The sequence below is a fragment of the Neoarius graeffei genome, chromosome 21 (genome assembly GCF_027579695.1).
Source record: "Neoarius graeffei isolate fNeoGra1 chromosome 21, fNeoGra1.pri, whole genome shotgun sequence".
NCBI lineage: Eukaryota > Metazoa > Chordata > Actinopteri > Siluriformes > Ariidae > Neoarius > Neoarius graeffei.
In genome coordinates, this window is record NC_083589.1 from 60,395,938 (window position 1) to 60,417,404 (window position 21,467).

At 41.9% G+C, this 21,467-nt stretch overlaps 1 protein-coding gene across 1 annotated transcript in view; it reads right to left on the reverse strand.

Annotated features, from left to right (window-relative positions):
• chchd3a (coiled-coil-helix-coiled-coil-helix domain containing 3a) overlaps positions 1-19,985 on the reverse strand; it is a 176,070-nt gene extending 156,085 nt beyond the window's left edge. The window contains exons 1-2 of the mRNA XM_060903438.1: positions 19,818-19,985; positions 15,170-15,350 (exon numbers count right to left, since the gene is read on the reverse strand). Of these exons, the coding sequence (XP_060759421.1) occupies positions 15,170-15,350; positions 19,818-19,898 (262 nt within the window). The 5' untranslated portion in view covers positions 19,899-19,985. The remainder of the gene's footprint in view (positions 1-15,169; positions 15,351-19,817) is intronic.
• Positions 19,986-21,467: the final 1,482 nt, after the last annotated feature.

The window sequence follows — 21,467 nt, forward strand, 5'->3', positions numbered from 1 at the left end:
CACTGTATGTCTGTATGTCAGGGCTCCCTTGTAAAAGAGGCTGAATGTCTCAATGGGACTCACCCTGGTAAAATAAAAGGTCAAATAAATAAATAAATCTCCAAAAAAGTCAGTTTCTATGCAAAATGGACGATTTCATGGAGGCCACCATTGCAAATATTTTAACAAATCAGAAAAATCCCCCCCGATCATTTCCAGCAGTGCTCTGACGTCATTTGGGCGCAAGACACGGAAGCGCCGCATAGCGAGTAAGATTTGAAGCTGTTCCTGGCTGGAGATTTCATTAAGAGTTTATATGAAAAAAAAAAAAAAAAAAGTTGAAATTCCATTTCTCGAACAAAAAAGTGGAGGGGAAAGATCAAACTGATGTTGCTGATAAACAGCGAGGGAATAGAGAACAGCTGATCTACTCCTGTGTGACTGAATGGAGGGAGGGAACTTTTCATATTTACTGTATATCCCAAGTAGTAGTGCTGCCGTGACGCCTCATTCTGCGGACTGTAACCTTGCTAGACAACCTACAAACAGATCTGCATACAATCTGACTTACCTAAATCTGTCCAGGAGGCAAGAGCACAAGTTTTTATACGTTCCTGGCAGCCTAAGCACTCATTAGCATGCTTAGCATGCTCTCGACTCATTCATGAAAAACTTCCTCACCAAGACATCACCAGGCTCAAATTCAAAGTCCTTCCCGCACCATTCATGGCGCGTTTGGCGGCGCCGATCTCTGTTTCGTAGCGAGAGTTTGACTCCCCACTTGTATCTGTATTGCAGTGTGCCTTGCCAGATGGCACCTTTTTTATGGTGGTCTTTGGTACCTCACCGTGAGTAGGACTCGCCATCTCCCGATCGAGAGGCGGACATGCTAACCACTAGGCCACTCACCGGCTAGCCTACTGTAATCACCATAGTAGGCAGTCCAACCCCCGCTGGAACACAGAAAGAGGGTAAACAAACACTGCTTTACGCAGCTCGTGTGCTCAGAACATTTTGAAGAAAATTGTTTCACTCAAACAACTCCGTTGCACCGGGCATTAGGAATACCATACAAGCCAACGCTGAATCCAGATGCGGTTCCCACAATCTTCGGCCAAAAGGCGGACAAGACAAACGAGACTACACAGTCAGTAGTCCGCAAAAGACAAGTTCAAAGGGTAAGAAAACACTTTTTATGGCGTCCCTAAGTTTTTATTAAGCGTGATATGTTATTTTGAGTTCCTTTGGACATAAACGTAATAATTGCCGATGCAGCTAAGCGGCTTGATGTTTGTTGGGTGTTTTGCTCTGATTCAGTGTTCTCAGAAAAGCCTCGGTAATGACCAACTAAAACAACTCCATAAATATTGTTCGCTTGTGTGGAACTAATTGATATGGTAATGCCTGTTTTTCATGATCGCTATTCGTGTCATTGTCTGAAATACTCGAGGAAGTCAGCGAAGAAATGTCACTGGCGGTATGGTCCATTTCGTCGAATACGGCCGTGTATTGTAAGTAACGTCACACTTTACGGAAACCGTTCGGAGTTTTTAGGTTTATAGGAATTTGTTCGTGGAATAGCCGACCTCCATCAGTGCAATCCAGTCAAACACGTGATCATTTTAAGAAACAGGTGAAATAGTTTTTATGGAGTAAATTCCAAACCCAGTTGTATGATGCGTGTGTATGGATATCTAAGTAATTTTTAATCATTTTGGTGCTGTTTCTGTAATCTAGTTGGACTCTGTTACCCCTTTTCCACCAAATCAGTTCCAGGGCTGGTTCGGGGCCAGTGCTGGTGCTGGTTCACAACTCGTTCAACTTGCAAGCCAGCTGAGAACCAGTTTGCTTTTCCATAGCTCGCGGTGCTAAGGGAAGCCACGTCATTACATCGCTGTATATGTCAGTTACGTCGTTGTATACGTCAGTTACGTCGCTACGTTTGCATAAACCTTGGTGCGAATATCGAAGCAAAAACAACACGGAAGAAGCAGCAGCAGCAACAACAACAATAATAATAAAATGACTTCGCGTTTGTACAGCTGCTGCTTCTCGTCGCTTAAAAATGGCGATCTTTCGCGGTCTTGTTATTGTTGTTGGTCTTAACAACTCCGCCCCCTTGCTGACGTAAGCGGTTCTTTCCTCTGGCCCAGCAGAGAGTTGGTGCTAGCCTGGAACCGGTTTTTCTGGCCCCAGAGCCAGTTCTCTCTCAGTGGAAACAGAAAACCCGGTTCCAAACTAAGCACTGGCCCCGAACCAGCCCTGGAACTGCTTTGGTGGAAAAGGGGCGTGTGATAATTACAGTTCGTATATTTTTTGTTTGTTTATGACTTTCACATCATTGTTTAAATAATTTTGTCAATTTATCATCATCTCTTATATTTTACTGTTTCCTGCTGTCATCAAGAGGACCACATTGGAAATATGTATATATTTTATACTTTGTTTTATCCTCGGTGCTATTTATACTGCATCTTTTACATGTATGAATTTTACCACATAAATCCGTACCATACCAGCAGCTCAGGCGTTCCTGGTAATATTTCCGCCTTTTTTCGTACAAGTGCATCCTGCTGTAATATTCACATGAATCCTGTAGAGTAAAGCAGTGTTTGTTTACCCTCTTTCTGCGTTGCCATGGGGGTTGAACTGTCTACTACGGTGATTACGGTAGGCTAGCCTGGGGAGGTCTTGATGAAGTTTTTCATGAAGGAGTCGAGAGCATGCCAAGCGTGCTAACGAGTCGTAGAACACAAAGTTTCAGCCTCGTTTTACAGGTAAAGAGTTCAGGTTTGTCCGTAAGTCAGGGTTGCAGCTCATTAAAACACTTTCAGATGGATAGTGGGGAAGGGGGGGGGGGGGGGGGGAACCCACGACATTGTCACCTTATTAGACCTTTCGCTTTGCCCTTTCAGTACTGAAGTATACACTCAGCCTTGCGCCCAAATGACGTCATGCATCGCCCTTCCAACAGGCAACACGGCAGCCTGAGAGCAGCGATACAAAAACGCTCAACTTTCTCATAAATGGTCAAACATGCCCGAAACTTTTCTTACAGGCTCTCAATATTACAAGCTACCAACCCACGCATGTATTTACTTTGGATTTTCTATTCCTTTAAACTGTAGCTAACATAGGACGAGTCAGCTCATGCTTCAAGCTTTCAATGGTGTGTGTAAAATAACAAAACAGACAACTTCCCATTAAATAGTGAAATTCCATATAATTTTCAGAGAGGCAACTGCACCAGTGTCTCAGCGAAAGCACCAGCATTTTATTTAAACAAACAATACAAAATCTCCACTAGTATACATACGCAGGCGATGATAGGAAATCAAGTGTGCTGATCAGGGCTTTGAACCGGTTCAAGGAACGAAAACGAAAACCGGGAACTTTTTCTATTTCACATGGAACAGAAACGAAACCAGAAACTTTATTATTTTTTGTGTTACGGAACAGAAACGCTTATTAAAAATAATGGTAACCAGTTAATACCGGTTTTTATTTCGTTCCTCAAAGTTTCCGCAGCCTACAAATTAAAAAAAAAAAAGTCATTCTTCTCCTGCGCAAGTTTCTATGACCCGCTGGGGTTCACTTCCTGTGTGACGTTCGCTGACTGAATGGAGAGAGCGGGAGGGTGGACTACTATCACGTCTCCACGTCTTAAATAAGAGGTAAATATCGCAGTCTATCGTTATTCAAAAACGTTAATTTCAAACACGATATCAATACATTTGTCCACGTTAATGAGAGGCTCGCGAACATTAAATGACGTTAACCTCTGTTAGCCTGTCAATGCATAGGGCCTGACTCGCCTTTGGTAACACACTAAACAAATTATCTTTTATTTTTGGCACTTTTTCTGTTTGTGTAGATGGGAAGACATACTGAGAATCCAAATCGCCAACATTTGAAATAATAATTGTTTTGAATTATTTCTTGTCTTATTTAATGAAGGTTGTAATAGAATTAGCCTACATTTGGCTTAAGCTGGATGAGACAGAGACTGGTTCTAACTGGTTCGGGAACGTCTATTTAATGGTGGAACCCAAAACCGGAAACGTTAAAATTCCGTTTCTGTTCGGAACGAACCAATAGGAAAAAAATTCTGGTTCAAAGCCCTGGTGCTGATTATCAAGAAATGGTCTGAATTTCTCAACCAATCACCTCAAGCAACTCGGCAAAATGGAGGCCAATGGCTTTGTGACCGGGAGTGAGGAAGAATTACAAATGATGAAAGAAAATGCCGTTCCTCAAAGCACTAAAAGATGCTCTGAAGTTTGGTCTAAAACTATTCAAAGGGAAGGTGGAACTGTGATTCATTTTATCAATTTCAAAACAAAAAGTATTTTATATGAATCGGTGTAAATGAGTGACAAGTCTGCACCACACCATTATTACATTTGCATGTTGCTTTTGAAGTTTGAAATAATGTTGTTGGGTTGTTTTTTTTAAATACGATTTTGAATTTAAAAAAAAAAAAAAAAAAAAATCACCTGTGCATTTATACTAAAACAATTACCGTATTTTCTGGACGATAGAGCGCACCTGTATATAAGCCGCATCCGCTCTATTTTTTAAAAAAAAATGTAAAAAAAGATATACAAGCCGCACCGGGCTATAAGCCGCAGATATCTATGTTGAAAAATTAGATATTTACTGCATGTACAGAACGATTTTGTACTGTAAATGTACATGTATGTACCTGAACAGATTCTTTCCGAACAGAGCCTTTTAACACGGCAGCAACTTTGCTGATTAAAACGGAACAGAACCAAGAGAAAATAACCGGTATTTATTTACCTTCATTTCTCCTGTGTTTGAAACCACAAGTCACTTTAATCATCTTCGCTGGATTTGAAAATAATTACCAGTTAGTAATTTGTCGTGCGTGTTCTATCTGCTAAAGATCTGCTAATTCTTCTTTGCATTGATTTTTCGTCTATCTTATTTTTGATTCTACTTCCGGTTAGAGCGCCCCTAGTGGTGGAAGAAAAATCCACAGAATAGCCGCACCTTTGTATAAGCCGCATGGTTCAAAACCTAGGAAAAAAGTAGCGGCTTATAGTCCAGAAAATAAGGTACCCACCTCAGGCTCAGGGAATAACTGTTAATTCTAACTACACAGAGCTCAGACAACTTCCGGATGACCAGATCATCATTAACGAAGATATATTGATGACAAATCACACTGCTGTGACACAGGAGACATAAACAACATGCGTTACTAACAAACTGTCCCAATAAAATAAATAAATAAATAAATAGAATTTAAAGTAAAATAAAAAAATTCACAACACCTTGGAGACAGAACAAGTTTAACTGGCGGTCCTAATCACCCCACCACCACCACCAAATCCCATTAATTAACACAAGTAGGAAGGATCGTTTCATTAGTGGTCTCATGATGGTGATAAATCATCTGAGGAACCTGAGCCTGGGCTCAATTTCCCAAAGAGCAGCTGAACTTTAGAACGAGGAAATTAAACAACACCAAGAGTCTGGACGGTAATCAAATCTTTGAAAATCCAAAGCGGAATGGTCCTGAATTTGTCCCTTACATATGAGGAACGAGGGCTATCTGGGTAAAATATCATGCTCTCCGGACCTGAAGCTCAGCATTTTCCTCATTTCATTTCAAGTAGACAAATACTTTAATCTGTGTCACCCTGAAGACTAAACCTCCATCATGGAGTCTCTAATACGCACTGGGACGCTGTTCGCGTGCAAAACTACCGGAACAGCCACAGATACAACAGCAAATTGATACTGTTTGAAGTTGAGCCGCATAAAACATCCATCTCTTCTCATACACAACACTTAAAATCAATCAGTTATAGGGCTGGACCATGTGCTGCCTCATTATAATATTCAAATTAGGTTCGGATGATATTGATTTTTTTCCCCCTCCAATTACGATTTACTATTTAAAAAAAAAAAAAACTAAACATTCAGAACCTCTAAAGAGAGAGACAGAAAGACAGACACATGAGCATTTCTACAGAGTATTCCTGGTTTACAGACTCAGGAGTTTGTAGCATGATGTATAAACTATCAGGTGCGTATTTGGGAATTCCTCGGGATCTCTGGTGTGAATATGCGATGTGAGGAAAAAGCTACTGCATGGAAAAAAAAGGAGTCAGGACTCAGCACCACACCCAGAAAGCCTTTGGATCATGAGAAGAAAGTGGTTTTCATCGGAAATGATTTTTTTTTTTTTTTGGAAGGGAAGGGGTTTTTTTTGGAATGATAACAGGATGCTTCTTCGCCGAAGTGATTTTCAAGGCGGTCCTGTAACCCTCGAGTTGGTATCATTCTGGTGTTTGTTGTGCAGGAAGATTAAAAACTGAGAAAATCAAGTAAATACTGTACGCAGCATTCGCAAGTGAAAGTGAGACGGGATTCAGCACAGGAGAGAAAAAGGAGAAGAAAATCGCCTCACTGAGGCTGGAGCTCATAGTGGCCACTGTTGTGTGTCAGTTTGAAAATCTGATCAATCCTGTAGGAGGAGTAGCGATTTTTGTGAAATTGCGTATGACCCCTGTGTAGCCGCATCCACAGCAGGTGGTGCCACCTGGTGAGCAATTCTTGTTGGAATAATATGCCTTTAGAGTCTTCTGGGTGAGTTTCAGTGAAAACATCCCAGCAGTTTACAAAAACAGTAGTGTTCGGTGTGACGAGGCACCCAAAATTTCAGACGCCCATAAAATTGTAAATATGGCAGGTGGCGCCACCATCTTGACAACTTTTATGCACACCACCCTGGGGAACACTGCATGCGAGTTGGATCGAAATCCAATCAATCATGTAGGAGGAGCAGCAATTTTTGTAAATTGTAGACAGACGACGACAGACAGATGATGCATGATCGTAAGGATCACTTTTGATTCATTTCCTCCGCCATCTTTGCTGGAGGAGGTTATGTTTTCACCTCGGTGTGTGTGTGTTCCCGATGTAACTTAAAAAGTCGTGATGAAATTCTGAGGAAAGGTGGACCATGGGCCAAGGAACAATCGATTAGATTTTGATGCAAATCCAAATATGTGGTTTGGCAGCAGTATACACTTTACCGAGTGCCCTTCTTGTTCAGAAAGCGTTGCATTTGGCACTTCTTTGGACGCATATTTCATCTTTGAGGTCAGAACTGAAGGAGGCAAAATCTTTGTGTGTCCTGAATAAACACAGAAGCAGAAGAAGCCTTTATTTTTGTCACACGCAGACAAGCACAGTGCGTTTAACCCGTATGAAGCAGCGAACACACACACAGAGCAGTGGGCAGCTATGCTACAGTGCCCAGGGAGCAGTTGGGGGTTCGATGCCTTACTCAAGGGCACTTCAGCCGTGATACAGAGGAAGGGGAAAATGCTTCATATGGATTCACTCAAATCCTCACATTTCTCCTGCTGGTCCCAGGAATTGAACCAGCAACCCTTTGGGCCCAAGGCTGCTTCTCTAACCTTCAGGCCATGGCTGCCCCGTTATAGCGATAACTGATGTTAACGATATACTAATAGTCTCCTCCAAGATGTGGTGAACCTTTGAGGCGGGGCTCAAAACACAAACACATCCGTCAGTCATTCCAGATTCACATCAGTTCACTGGTTCAGCCAGTTTTTCATTGTGCGCTTTCTTTTTTTGTGCGATACCCTGCACTAGCGTACTCCGATGTCACTAGAGATCACCACGATATCCTTCAGAATTAATGAACATATCCAGGATTGTGTTCTGTTAAGGGTGTGAGGTTAATGTGGCGTAATCAACCATCTTTTCATCCTGCAATTAAACTTTCCTCCTGTTCAGTAATACAGAGAAATAACGAACAGAAACATTAAACATGTATTAAACGCTCGACTGAAGGTCAGCTCAGTGAGAGAGAGAGAGGGAACGTGTAGGAGTGGAAATCTCATTGGAGTCATGGACTTTATGTGGAAATCCAAGTTCAAATCTGTCCAGATATTTTGTTGGGTTTATTTACTAAACCAGTGAAGGATGAAAAGACAGAACATGAGAGACGTGCCGGGTTTTAAAATATAAATGTAAATGCATGCCATGTTGCTTCGAGTGTGAAATCCGCAAAATATCGAGGCGCTTCATTTGTACCCAGTGTAGTGTCAGACTTTTTATTTCTTGCCACACACCCCGAGCTCGCAATGAAACTCTCAGATCCGGCTTTCCTTTTTCATCTTTTCATCATCAGGTGTATATAAGGAATAAAAATGACCCACTTACAGACACCAGCATTCGAATATTCGCGTCTCAAACAGTTCACCAGACAATCCAACCCTCGTGAACATTCCCACATCTGACAACATTACTGCTTACTCATCTCTGTGCGAGATGCCATTAAGTAATATCACATGCATCTTATTTCTGAAACATTGCTTTAACCTTTTCATGCATAAATTTTAAAGAAAAAAATATTCCAGATGCTTTATTACTGAAAGGAAAATTGTGTCATGTACATTTTCACTGAATATAGCAAAAAGGTACAATTAGACATCTAACACGCGATCTGATACCCAGGATCAGGATCAGACTGATACCAGCAAACAGTGGATCAGATAGCAATCAATCAATCAGATCCTGAAAGAAATGTGAAAGGAAATGGACCAGTTATATTATCTCTCTCTCTCTCTCTCTCTCTCTCTCTCTCAGGCCTGTAGTACTCGAGTCTGACTCGTGCCCTAATTTCAAGGACTCGTGACTCGACTTGGACTCGAGCACTGATGACTCAGACTCATACATTAACTGCATTCGGACTCGTAAATTAGAGACGAGGACTCGGATTTTTTTCTTTATTTTTTATAACATGCCATAATAATTTGGCATAAGATATTTATAGCTACATTAAATCTTTGTACTAATTTTGTGTAAGAGTGTCACACCTGCATGTCTTGGCGTGTATCAGAAAGACTCTCGGGCGCTCCGGACAGCGCACACCAAGCGGACTCTCTTACGCATGCTGTAAACGACTCACACCTGGACAGGATTAAGGTGCAATCAGCACGCCGATATAAAAACTGTGAAAACACACTTACTTTGCGAAGTATTGAGTTGCGTTGCTGACACATTACCGAGCCTTATTTCCTTGGATGGTTTCCTGATCCCTGATTTCCTGTTTCTCGTCTTTGATCCTGCCGAGTCTCTGATGGCCTGTTTGTGTCTCGCTCGCCCTATCGCCTGTTTCACCGTTTTACGATTTTGCCTGCCATTCTGGATTGTTTACTGTCTTCACTTGTATTAATAAACACACCTTCTGCACTTACATCCATCTCCCAACCATCTCTGACAGAATACTGCACACTAAAAAGAGATAAAGAGAAGCACATTCACCTGTTCATACGCCATGTTCAGGAACAAACTAATGCTAATGGTGCTGAAACAGCCGCCGTCACACGGTGCGAGTGGAGTCTTGTGCTTAGACTCAACTCAGATTTTTCTTTAATGACTTGGACTTGACTTGACGACTGGGGACTCGGGACTGGACTCGAGGTTGAGTGACTCAACAACCATTATGCGCGCGCGCGCGCACACACAATACTGTACAAAAGTCTTAGGCGCATGTAAAGAAATGCTGTCGACCAAAAATGGCTTAAAAAAATAAAATAAATGAAATGTTTCAACACTTATTTAAAAAAAAGTAATCGATAAGCCATAATAAATGAAACAGTCAGGATTTGGTGTGAGACGACCCTTTGCTTTAAAGAAAAATATCCGTCTGAGGTCCAGTGGTTGCAGTTTTATGTGGAAATGATCTGTAGGTTTTCCTGAGCATCTTACAGAACCAGCCACAGTTCTTCTGGACACTTTGACCGTCACACTCACTTCTTCATTTTACACCAAAACCCAGCAGCCTTCATTATGCTTTCTTTTTCCATCTGAAAAGCGCTCTCTTATGGAATATGCTGCTCAGATACAAACAAACTTTTTTTTTTCTAAAAAAAAATTTAATTTTGTGATGGGAAAAAACCCCCAACATTTAGAACTCTAAAATGTTTTGACTCAATAATGCTGAAGTCATAAAACAGAACTCTATAACAAAGTTTGTATGGGGAGAAAAGATAGGGTGAATAAGACTTTTGCACAGTCCTGTGTGTATATTATATTACTAGAGTGTATTAGATTTTAGCCGAATAAACAAAGCTGCAGTTTGGGGTGGGTTTTTTTTTTGGAAGTGGGGTTTTTGCTGTTTAGTTTTTCTGTATTTTTATTCTTTTCCTGCATATAAATAAATACATTTAAAAAAAAAAAAAAGTGTTTCAAGGAAAAGAAATAAACATTGTACTTAAAAAAATAAATAAAGTATGAAGGACCAGCATCATGCCATCTCGAGATAAAACATTTTACATAAATTTATTTCTGTTTAAAATAAGCAAACCAATTTGTTAACATTCAGGTCTAAAATATTTAATGCTGATGACTTGTGCATTTTTTTAACAAAATATCGCAATATTCTGAACAAACTTTACACAGTTTAGGGGTTTAAAAAAAAAAAAAAGGCAACAAGCTATCCTCAATAAAATATGATTTTTTTTAAAGAAACAAATAATACCCAAGATATTAACTGGAGCCTGGAACTTTTTTTTTTAATATACAATTGTGGATTTTATACAGATGCTGCACTGAGAATAATGTGTGTAAAATTAAAGTGATTTGGAAGGACGTTTACTTTCCTAAAAAAAAAAAACACACAGGCGTGAACACTGTCCATCAAATGATGAAATAAGTTTCAGTTATAATAAGATAAATAACTCCTCTTCAACCTACAAACACGGGAACACGTCCAAGTTCAGAATCTGACTCATCAGAAATAATTAATACAGAATTTATTTATAATGTGCCTCATTACTGCTGGCATTAAGTCCAACTGAAAGCAAGGTTTCTGGTTCCTTCGCCCACAAACACGTTTTAAAGTTCAGAAAGTTCTTTTTTTTTTTATTGGGGGGGGGACCACCTCCTTGTTTTTTTTTTTTTTTCCCTTTCCTTTCCCCCAGTCATAACGTTTTAACATGGTATGAAAACCCTGTTGGGTAAAACAGGCTGATTTTGCAGCTGTGTGTATAAATCAGGGCTTTGAACCAGAATTTTTTTCCTATTGGTTCGTTCCAAACAGAAACGGAATTTTAACGTTTCCGGTTTTGGGTTCCACCATTAAATAGACGTTCCCGAACCGGTTAGAACAAAAAAATTTCGTTCCCGGAACGGTTAATTACGTTCCCTGTCAGCTGTTTAACAAATGGCTATAAAATTATGTCTCTGTCTCATCCAGCTTAAGCCAAATGTAGGCTAATTCTATTACAACCTTCATTAAATAAGACAAGAAATAATTCAAAACAATTATTATTTCAAATGTTGGCGATTTGGATTCTCAGTATGTCTTCCCATCTACACAAACAGAAAAAGTGCCAAAAGTGAAAGAGAATTCGTTTAGTGTGTTACCAAAGGCTAGTCAGGCCCTATAGAGGGCTACCGCATGATGTCACCGCGCCGTGAGATTTTGTTAGGCGCCATATTGGAAGACCAAGTACACATCTATGCAAGTACATACATACATAAAACAAACTACACCTGAAATGTAGCCAGGGCCGGTTCTGCCCTAATCTGGACCCGGGTGCAACATCGCGCAAACCCCCCCCCCCCCCAAAAAAAACCCAGTCTAAATCAGGACAACCATCACATAACTATAACTATAAACATTTTATATCAACTATTTTAACTAAATGGGCTATAATAAATAAGCCTGCAGGCAGCCACGGCGGGCTGCCTCAGAAAAGTAACCATTTGTCCTACCTTAAAACTCGTTTTGCATTTTCTGCCTCCTTTTTTGTATTTTTGACCCTCCGTTTATTTTCTTTCCTTTTCTGAAAACCCGATTTGTGTCCAGACATTTTGTTCTGCTACCAACGAACTAACTCGTCAGGTCTCGTCTCTCGAGCCCGCGATGATTCCCGTGGGAAGGGCAACAACTGATACATTTTTACAAACAGCCAATAGGGAGGTTGCAACGTTCAGGCTCTTCTTTGCTCAGACACTCAGTAATGGAGACGTGATAGTAGTCCACCCTCCCGCGCTCTCCATTCAGTCAGCGAACGTCACACAGGAAGTGAACCCCAGCGGGCCATAGAAACTTGCGCAGGAGAAGAATGACTTTTTTTATTTGTAGGCTACAGAAACTTTGAGGAACGAAATAAAAACCGGTATTAACCGGTTACCATTATTTTTAATAAGCGTTTCTGTTCCGGAACATAAAAAATAAAGTTTCTGGTTTCGTTTCTGTTCCATGTGAAATAGAAAAAGTTCCCGGTTTTCGTTTTCGTTCCTTGAACCGGTTCAAAGCCCTGGTATAAATATTAAATATGTAAATAGCTTCACTCTGATTGGCTCACGTCTTTAATCAAGAATTCGTTTCAAGCTAAACTCCGAGATGTACAGTAGCTAATAAGGAATGGCTTCCACACCAGGATTACAGCTTTACATGTCTGAACCCGAGTCAGTAGAGGAAAACAAAGGCGCCGAAACAGTGCCACACCCGAGACTACAGAGACCTGCTGAGGAAATGGGTGTGGCCCAGTGCCAGATTTCCACCCTCTCTACTGGATATCCAACAGCCAGCGAGTGCTCAGCGGACGCTCTGCAAGAATACGTTCCACGTTCTTGATTCAGATTGGTACCATCATAAAATAATAATAATAATAATAATAATAATAATAATAAAAAATACGGAGAATCTCTTGCGGTAAGATTGACGCACTTCTGTAACTGGCCTTTTCTGTCCGCCTCTTTCCTTTCCACTTTGAAATTCCCAGGACGTCCCCAAGCCACATGGACATCTCTTTTCAAAAACAACAACAAACAGTTTTCCACAACATTTCCCTTTTAATAATCCTGAACTGAGACAATAATGAGCCAGTGGGCACCGTACAGACCCATTACACACGAGGCAGCTTTACAGATTTCATTTTTGTGCCTTTAAAATGCATTTTTATTTGTTGTTTTACGGACCCGATTCCCCAAAGAACGCCTCAGAAATAACAGCTAAAGCTCTTTATTTTGGAAATGATGGTCATTTAGGAAGATGTTACTCAAATGCTAAATATTTTCTCAAGAAACAGAGAGAGCATTGATTTCATAACACACTTGCATTATGCCCATTGATGGAATGGATACTCATTTTTGTGTATTTTGATTCTTCTCTCTTTTTTTAGAGGAACACAAAGGAAATAAACTTGACCGCTTTGCTGTGCATTTATGTATCCTCGATGATTTTAACGCGCACGAGACTTTTAGGGCGTATTCACACCTACGTTGTTTGGTCCGGACCAAACGAACCAAATTTCCCTTGGTCCGGACCTTTTGGGTCGGTCTGAATACAAACCACCGAACTCTGGTCCGGACCAAACAAGCGGACTGAGACCGAGCTGCAAGGTCGGACTCGGTCCGGACCAAAGGAACCCTGGTGCGGATCTTTTGGAGGTGTGAAAGCGGACCGGACCTAATCCGACAGTTTTGCTTTTTTGTACCTCGGGAGCTTCCGTCGTTTGTCGAGCATTATGGGAAACAGAGTCTAGACACTCCACCGCAAAGTGCAAACACTGTTTCGGTTGTCAAGGGAACCTTACAACAGTCGTTCAGCCATTCAGACCAGTGGTAGGCTAGACTACAGAGTACAAAAAATGAGTAGGGGGCAAACGTGGGCCGAGGAAGAAACGCATACCCTTGTGGATATATGGGCAGATGTCCACATATCTGAGCTTTTGGAGAGAACACACAAAAATGCCGACGTGTTTGCTGTATTCAGGGAGAAAATGAAGGAGAAGGGGTTCACGCGCTCCCCAGAACAATGTCGGCTAAAAGTGAAGAAACTCCGTCAGACCTACATTAAAATCAGGGACATTCTTTCAAAAAGTGGCGGTACTAGCGACGCAAAAAAGAAATTCATCTATTACGTGAAGAGCCAGAACTGTCACAACATGATGTGCGCTCATCAGCGCTATCCTCCGTAGCCGCCTTGCCCTTTGTCGTCGTCGTTGATAAATTACTTGTACAACAGCATAGGAATCGCACAATTGTGAAAACAGTAAAAACTGGAAAAAACATAGAGCTTTGATGACATTAAAAAGAATAACAGCACGGAAAGCCTCCATGACTACTTTTGAACTTAACGCTTTGTGCGCGTGTCGTCTCTGACCAATAGCTGAACGGCCTCAGGGCGCGTGGCTTTGTTGACAGATTTTGGTCCGCTTACTAAAATGTACAGTGTGAAAGCGAACCGCACCAAAATGGGAAAAAAAAAAAACACATTTGGTTCGGACCAAAGCAAGTGAACTATCGAACTATCCTGGTCTGAATACACCCTTAAACAAAGCGTATTATTACTCCAGTTCTGGAAAATCTTTACACTCGGAGCATCAACAAGAAATAAAAAAAAGTCAGTCAATCTATTTCTATCTGAGAAACCTCTTCCTTTCTGAATGACTTAATTACATACAAACATTTATACGCCTCAGCTAACGCCGGTCTGCGCCCGTACACTCTTAGTGTATTTACAACTCATTTTATAGACCTCAGATCCACCTTCTTGGTTATTATTGCCTCACAAACCGAAGCTCTGTGTAATCAAACATCAAAGTTCATTTCGTGAAAGGATAAAGTCAGTACGAAGCGAAAGTGACAACTACGAACTTCTCCCTTTGGTGAATTTTATTCGTGTTCAGTCCAAACAGAAAGCAGAAACGTGTCGCAGAAAGGGACAGTAAATGCTAAACTGGACTTTCGCTCCTCTGTGAGAATTATTTGAACTCCAGAATGAGAAACGGGATGCGCTCCATCCTTCCAGATGTTACAGCACCATCAGGGGGAGGAAACGCGTGCATGTCGAAGTTTGATTTGAGCTCACCTCAAAAGCAGAAGGAGGAGGAAGTGTGGGAGGAGGAGGAGCAGCAGGGGCAGAAGGCTCAGCTGGAGGGGCAGCAGGGGCGGCACAGGGGGCATTTATTTCCACACGTGGAAGAGGAGAAGGTTTAAGCACAGGAGCAGAGGGAACAAGATCAGGGAACAGGAGCAGAAAGCTTAAAAGCATGGGGAGGAGGAGGAGCTAATAAAGAGGCGGGGTTTACGGCTTTAATTAAGGGAGATCACACAGAGGAGGCACCAGGTTTAGGAGGAGCGTCAACTGGAGCGACAAACTCACCGACAGGTGTTGAGGGAGGAGGTGAAGAAGGCGGCGCCACAGATTCAGGGATCCAAGATGTGACGGGGTCAAATGCAGGACGGCTCGGCGCCGAGGTGGGCGGGGTTTCCACTTTGGCCTGAGGTGGAGAAGGTCGTGGTTTTGAGGATTCTCGCATGCGATTGATGACATTCTCGGAGAGCTGGAGGGGAAAAAAAAAAAGAAAAAAAAGCGCAGACGGATGTTTAAACAGGATAATACGATCAGGATGAGGATAAATTACATCAAAACGCAGTTTTCTAAGAGGATTCTCTAATGTTACTGCTTTCTAAGTTACATAAAGACATAAATAAAGCCAGGATTGAGTTTCACATGGATTCCTGCAGCGCTGCCACTCGGGAACACGTTCTGTACAGTCGGGGGGGAAATCGGCGTCCTTCTTTATCATTCCCAAGAGTTAAAATGTAAAATCAGTGTAACCTGGAGCAATAGAACAACGCTGGGGGAGAGGAGAAAAAAAAAATCTATATGTGACACCAATTTATGCAAATAATTTATCTGAATGCAGCTCAGCGAGAAAGTACCCCAGACTTTCATCGATCTTGTTTTTTATTTTATAACAACATTCTGGTGTTTTTATCAAACTGATGTGTGTGTGGGTTTTTATTTTTTTATAAAAATTGACAAAAAAAAAATCTGAGAGAAGAAAATAAATGTATATGTTTCTTCACCTGTCATCTATCCAGTCAAAAAAAGAGGTCACCTGAAGCAGCACGACAAAACAAAACCACGTCAGATTGTCTTATTTATCACTATAAACTCCTTAATAACAGTTCAGCGCTACAACAGATCACCGTTCAGTCATGACCGTCACTTATCCAGACCTTCAGGAAGAACATTCATCTAGTTAAACCGACCTTGACATAATTTTAAACGGGTACGCCTGATCCAAGTCTCCAGCTGTTCTCTGAAGACGGAAGCGTACGACGTCTGGTTTACGGGATTAAGATTTACAACCCTGATTCCAAAAAAGTTGGGACAAAGTACAAATTGTAAATAAAAACGGAATGCAATGATGTGGAAGTTTCAAAATTCCATATTTTATTCAGAATAGAACACAGATGACATATCAAATGTTTAAACTGAGAAAATGTATCATTTAAAAAGAAAAATTAGGTGATTTTTAAATTTCATGACAACAACACATCTCAAAAAAGTTGGGACAAGGCCATGTTTCCCACTGTGAGACATCCCCTTTTCTCTTTACAACAGTCTGTAAACGTCTGGGGACTGAGGAGACAAGTTGCTCAAGTTTAGGGATAGGAATGTTAACCCATTCTTGTCTAATGTAGGATTCTAGTTGCTCAACTGTCTTAGGTCTTTTTTGTCGTATCTTCCGTTTTATGATGCACCAAATGTTTTCTATGGGTGAAAGATCTGGACTGCAGGCTGGCCAGTTCAGTACCCGGACCCTTCTTCTACGCAGCCATGATGCTGTAATTGATGCAGTATGTGGTTTGGCATTGTCATGTTGGAAAATGCAAGGTCTTCCCTGAAAGAGATGTCGTCTGGATGGGAGCATATGTTGCTCTAGAACCTGGATATACCTTTCAGCATTGATGGTGTCTTTCCAGATGTGTAAGCTGACCATGCCACACGCACTAATGCAACCCCATACCATCAGAGATGCAGGCTTCTGAACTGAGCACTGATGATAACTCGGGTCGTCCTTCTCCTCTTTAGTCCGAATGACACGGCGTCCCTGATTTCCATAAAGAACTTCAAATTTTGATTCGTCTGACCACAGAACAGTTTTCCACTTTGCCACAGTCCATTTTAAATGAGCCTTGGCCCAGAGAAGACGTCTGCGCTTCTGGATCATGTTTAGATACGGCTTCTTCTTTGAACTATAGAGTTTTAGCTGGCAACGGCGGATGGCACGGTGAATTGTGCTCACAGATAATGTTCTCTGGAAATATTCCTGAGCCCATTTTGTGATTTCCAATACAGAAGCATGCCTGTATGTGATGCAGTGCCGTTTAAGGGCCCGAAGATCACGGGCACCCGGTATGGCTTTCCGGCCTTGACCCTTATGCGCAGAGATTCTTCCAGATTCTCTGAATCTTTTGATGATATTATGCACTGTAGATGATGATATGTTCAAACTCTTTGCAATTTTACACTGTCGAACTCCTTTCTGATATTGCTCCACTATTTGTCGGTGCAGAATTAGGGGGATTGGTGATCCTCTTCCCATCTTTACTTCTGAGAGCCGCTGCCACTCCAAGATGCTCTTTTTATACCCAGTCATGTTAATGACCTATTGCCAATTGACCTAATGAGTTGCAATTTGGTCCTCCAGCTGTTCCTTTTTTGTACCTTTAACTTTTCCAGCCTCTTATTGCCCCTGTCCCAACTTTTCTGAGATGTGTTGCTGTCATGAAATTTCAAATGAGCCAATATTTGGCATGAAATTTCAAAATGTCTCACTTTCGACATTTGATATGTTGTCTATGTTCTATTGTGAATACAATATCAGTTTGAGATTTGTAAATTATTGCATTCCGTTTTTATTTACAATTTGTACTTTGTCCCAACTTTTTTGGAATCGGGGTTGTAGAACAAAGCTGATATTAAGTTTGACGCATCAGTGCGTGTGTGCTGTTCTCAGATGACGCTTTCAGCTGCATCGTGAAAGTCTTCAGGCATGGGGATTGAATTTTTTCCCCCTTTTAATTGATTAATCCTGTAGTTTAGTCGTAAAGGAAATATTTGCCTTTAATTATGAGCCTGGCTGCTGATCTGAAGATATTCCAGGAGCACAAATAAACACCAAGATCCTGAAGAGCAAACACCAGCCTCGTGTCTCATCTTTAGTGAACTTCTGACAATTCAGAACTCAGCGCTCGTGTTCAGGACAGACGGAGCTGCTTTATTTAAAGACCAACACCGCTGACGAGGGCACGGGACACTGACTTACACCACAAGCTAATTCGAGTTCACCTTGGTTCAGGTTAAACCTGTCAGCTGAGTGATTCGCAGCCTCATGCACAGACGCTCACTGGCCACTTTATTAGGAACACCCACCAGGCTTGTAGTACTCGAGTCCGACTCGTGCCCTGATTTTAAGGACTTATGACTTGACTTGAGCACTGATGACTCGGACTTGTGCATTAACTGCATTCAGACTCGTAAATTGGAGATGAAGACTTGGATTTTTCTCTTTATTTTTTGTAACATGCCCTAATAATTTGGCATAGGATATTTATATCTACATTAATTTTTATGCTAATTTTGTGCAACATGTTCAGGAACAAACTAACGTTAATGGCGCTAAAATGCCTGGAGAGAACGCCGCTAGGATTGTCCGTTTTGCTTATACAGACTTCTTGTGCAGTGGGGAAAAAATGCACTGCTGTGTGTTCCATATGGAGAAGAACTATCTAGGAGACGATGGGGACGACCTCGAACTTCAATCGCCATTTAGTAAGACTCCACCCAGAGAAGGAAGTGACAAGCTACAGTATGTTCATTGCCCTGTTGATAGTGGGCGGGGCTTGTGTTGAACTCGACTTGGACTGACTTGAACACTGGGGATTCGAGACTGGACTAAGACTCGAGGTTTAGTGACTCGACTACAACACGGACATCCACCTGCTGTTTGTTTGATGCAGTTCTCTAATCAGCCGATCACGCAACAGCAGCACGATGCATCAGATCACACAGATACCAAATCAAGGGTTCAGTTAACGTTCACGAAGTTCAAACATCAGAATAGGAAAAATTGTGATCTCAAAGAAAGTGTGACTTTCTTTCACTGTGGTATGGGTGTTGGTTTGAGCCAGATGAGTATTTTTGGTTTGAGTATTTCAGAAACTGCTGATCTCCTCCTGGGGTTTTCACACACAGCAGTCTCGAGAGTTTACACAGAATGGTGCGAAAAACAAAAAACACTGAGTGACTGGTGGTGTAGTGGTTAGCGCTGTCGCCTCACAGCAAGAAGGTCCGGGTTCGAGCCCCGGGGCCGGCGAGGGCCTTTCTGTGCGGAGTTTGCATGTTCTCCCCGTGTCCGCGTGGGTTTCCTCCGGGTGCTCCGGTTTCCCCCACAGTCCAAAGACATGCAGGTTAGGTTAACTGGTGACTCTAAATTGAGCGTAGGTGTGAATGTGAGTGTGAATGGTTGTCTGTGTCTATGTGTCAGCCCTGTGATGACCTGGCGACTTGTCCAGGGTGTACCCCGCCTTTCGCCCGTAGTCAGCTGGGATAGGCTCCAGCTCGCCTGCGACCCTGTAGAACAGGATAAAGCGGCTAGAGTGGTGGCACGGTGGCGTAGTGGTTAGTGCTGTTGCCTCACAGCAAGAAGGTTCTGGGTTTGAACCCTTTCTGTGTGGAGTTTGCATGTTCTCCCTGCGTCTGCATGGGTTTCCTCCGGGTGCTCCGGTTTCCCCCATAGTCCAAAGACATGCAGTAGGTTAACATGGGGCGGCCTTGGGCTGAGGTGCCCTTGTCCTTGCCCGAACCCCTGACTGCTCCCCGGGCGCTCTGGTGTGGCTGCCCACTGCTCTGAGTGTGTGCGTGTGTTCACTGCTTCAGATGTGAGAGTGAGGTGAGAGAGAGTGAGAGAGGTGTGTGTGAGAGAGAGTGAGACAGGTGTGTGTGCGTGTCTCACCCTGACGCCCTTCACCACCGTCACGTTCTCGTTCTCATCGGTCTCGAAGGACACACGGCGCGCGCTGTTGCTGCCCCCCATTTCTCACCGTCAGGGCTTCCGGGACATCAGGACGATCACTCCGACTGTCTTTATTTTCGGGCCGACACACTCCTACTTCCGCTTTCACGCCGTCCCAAGTAGCCAATCAGGACGCTCGGCGCCGCTGCTTTCCAAACCGCCACTTCCGGGATGGCCGCGTGTGAGATGGAGTGTAGATCAGCTGCTCTGCGGCCGCAGTGACGTGGTGCGCGCGCTGCGCTGGAGGAAGTGAGTCCTGAAGCAGAGCAGGAAACACACTCACCGCCCACTTTATTAGGAACACCATTCTGACACGGGCTGTTTTACAGTCAGGGTGCGCAAGCTAAACATCACATTTAACACTCATTACCTTCAATATCAAAAGGCTTGACTAAATAAACTCGGTTGTTTATTGTAGCCCTGTGATAGCTCTATTTACCATGCAAAAAAAAATGGTGATAAGGTTATTTTTGGTGAATGTATGGCAATATATATATTATTTAGCAAAATTACTCGTGTCATTTAGAAAAAGTGCTTTTTTGACCACAGGTAGCTCCAAAAGGGATGCACTTAAATCATTCTTTATACCATAAAACACATATTTGGTTCCATATCATTGGAAACATTAGTTAAGTTTTAATGTTGAATGCCAGTAAGTTTTTGATCAAATTAGTCTGTAATTGTGTCAACAAAATGTCCTCTCTGAGACAGCTAATTTTTCAATATAAAATAACGTATCTAAAATGATTATTTTCATCCTAAAATGTGGTCAAGATATCGGGACATAAATATTAGAGACAACTAACACAAAGCTTACAGCCTTATATTTAAAAGCACTATGGAATTAGTGGATTCTGAATTGTCAGAAAAAAAAGTCCTCTCCGAGAATCACTTCATTTGTTTCTCCCAGCCCTGCTTAAAGCTACGCTTAATCTTCTTTATCTTATAGCAGATTACACAAAACTACCATACACACACACATGTCAAAAAATGACCTGAAATCTGTTCTTTAACTTGTCCTTCACTTAAAAACTGGTACAAGAACCAGTTTGAATCAATTTGAATTTTGGACCCCTGTGACACAAACTTTGTACCCTGATTGTAAAACAACCCACATCCAAATCCTGGGGAGGTCTCTCTCTCTCTCTCTCTCTCTCTCTCTCTCTCTCAAATCCAGCTCAGGGCTTCCGAGCGTGGCTTCCGCAAGGTCTCCGGTATCTTCTCTGGGACATTCTGGATCAATCTGTGATCAATTTACCAGCTTTATTCCTGACAATAACGCTGGATCATAAAAATGTGCTATAAAGTCAAGTCAACTTTATTGTCAAATATGCTTTACATGCTCAACATACAGCACAGATGAAATTTCAGTCCTCTCTGACCCACGGTCCAAACAGGCAATGCAATAAATAAAAATAGAATAATTGAAAAAACAAACAATATAAACAGCATAAACACTCTAGATAAGAACTAGACATAGACTAAACACTCAGACAAACAATATAAACACATATTGGTCTCATGACACTCAAATGTCTCGTTTTTTAAATCTTAAACATATCTTCCTTTGCATTTTGTGGATTCTGTATT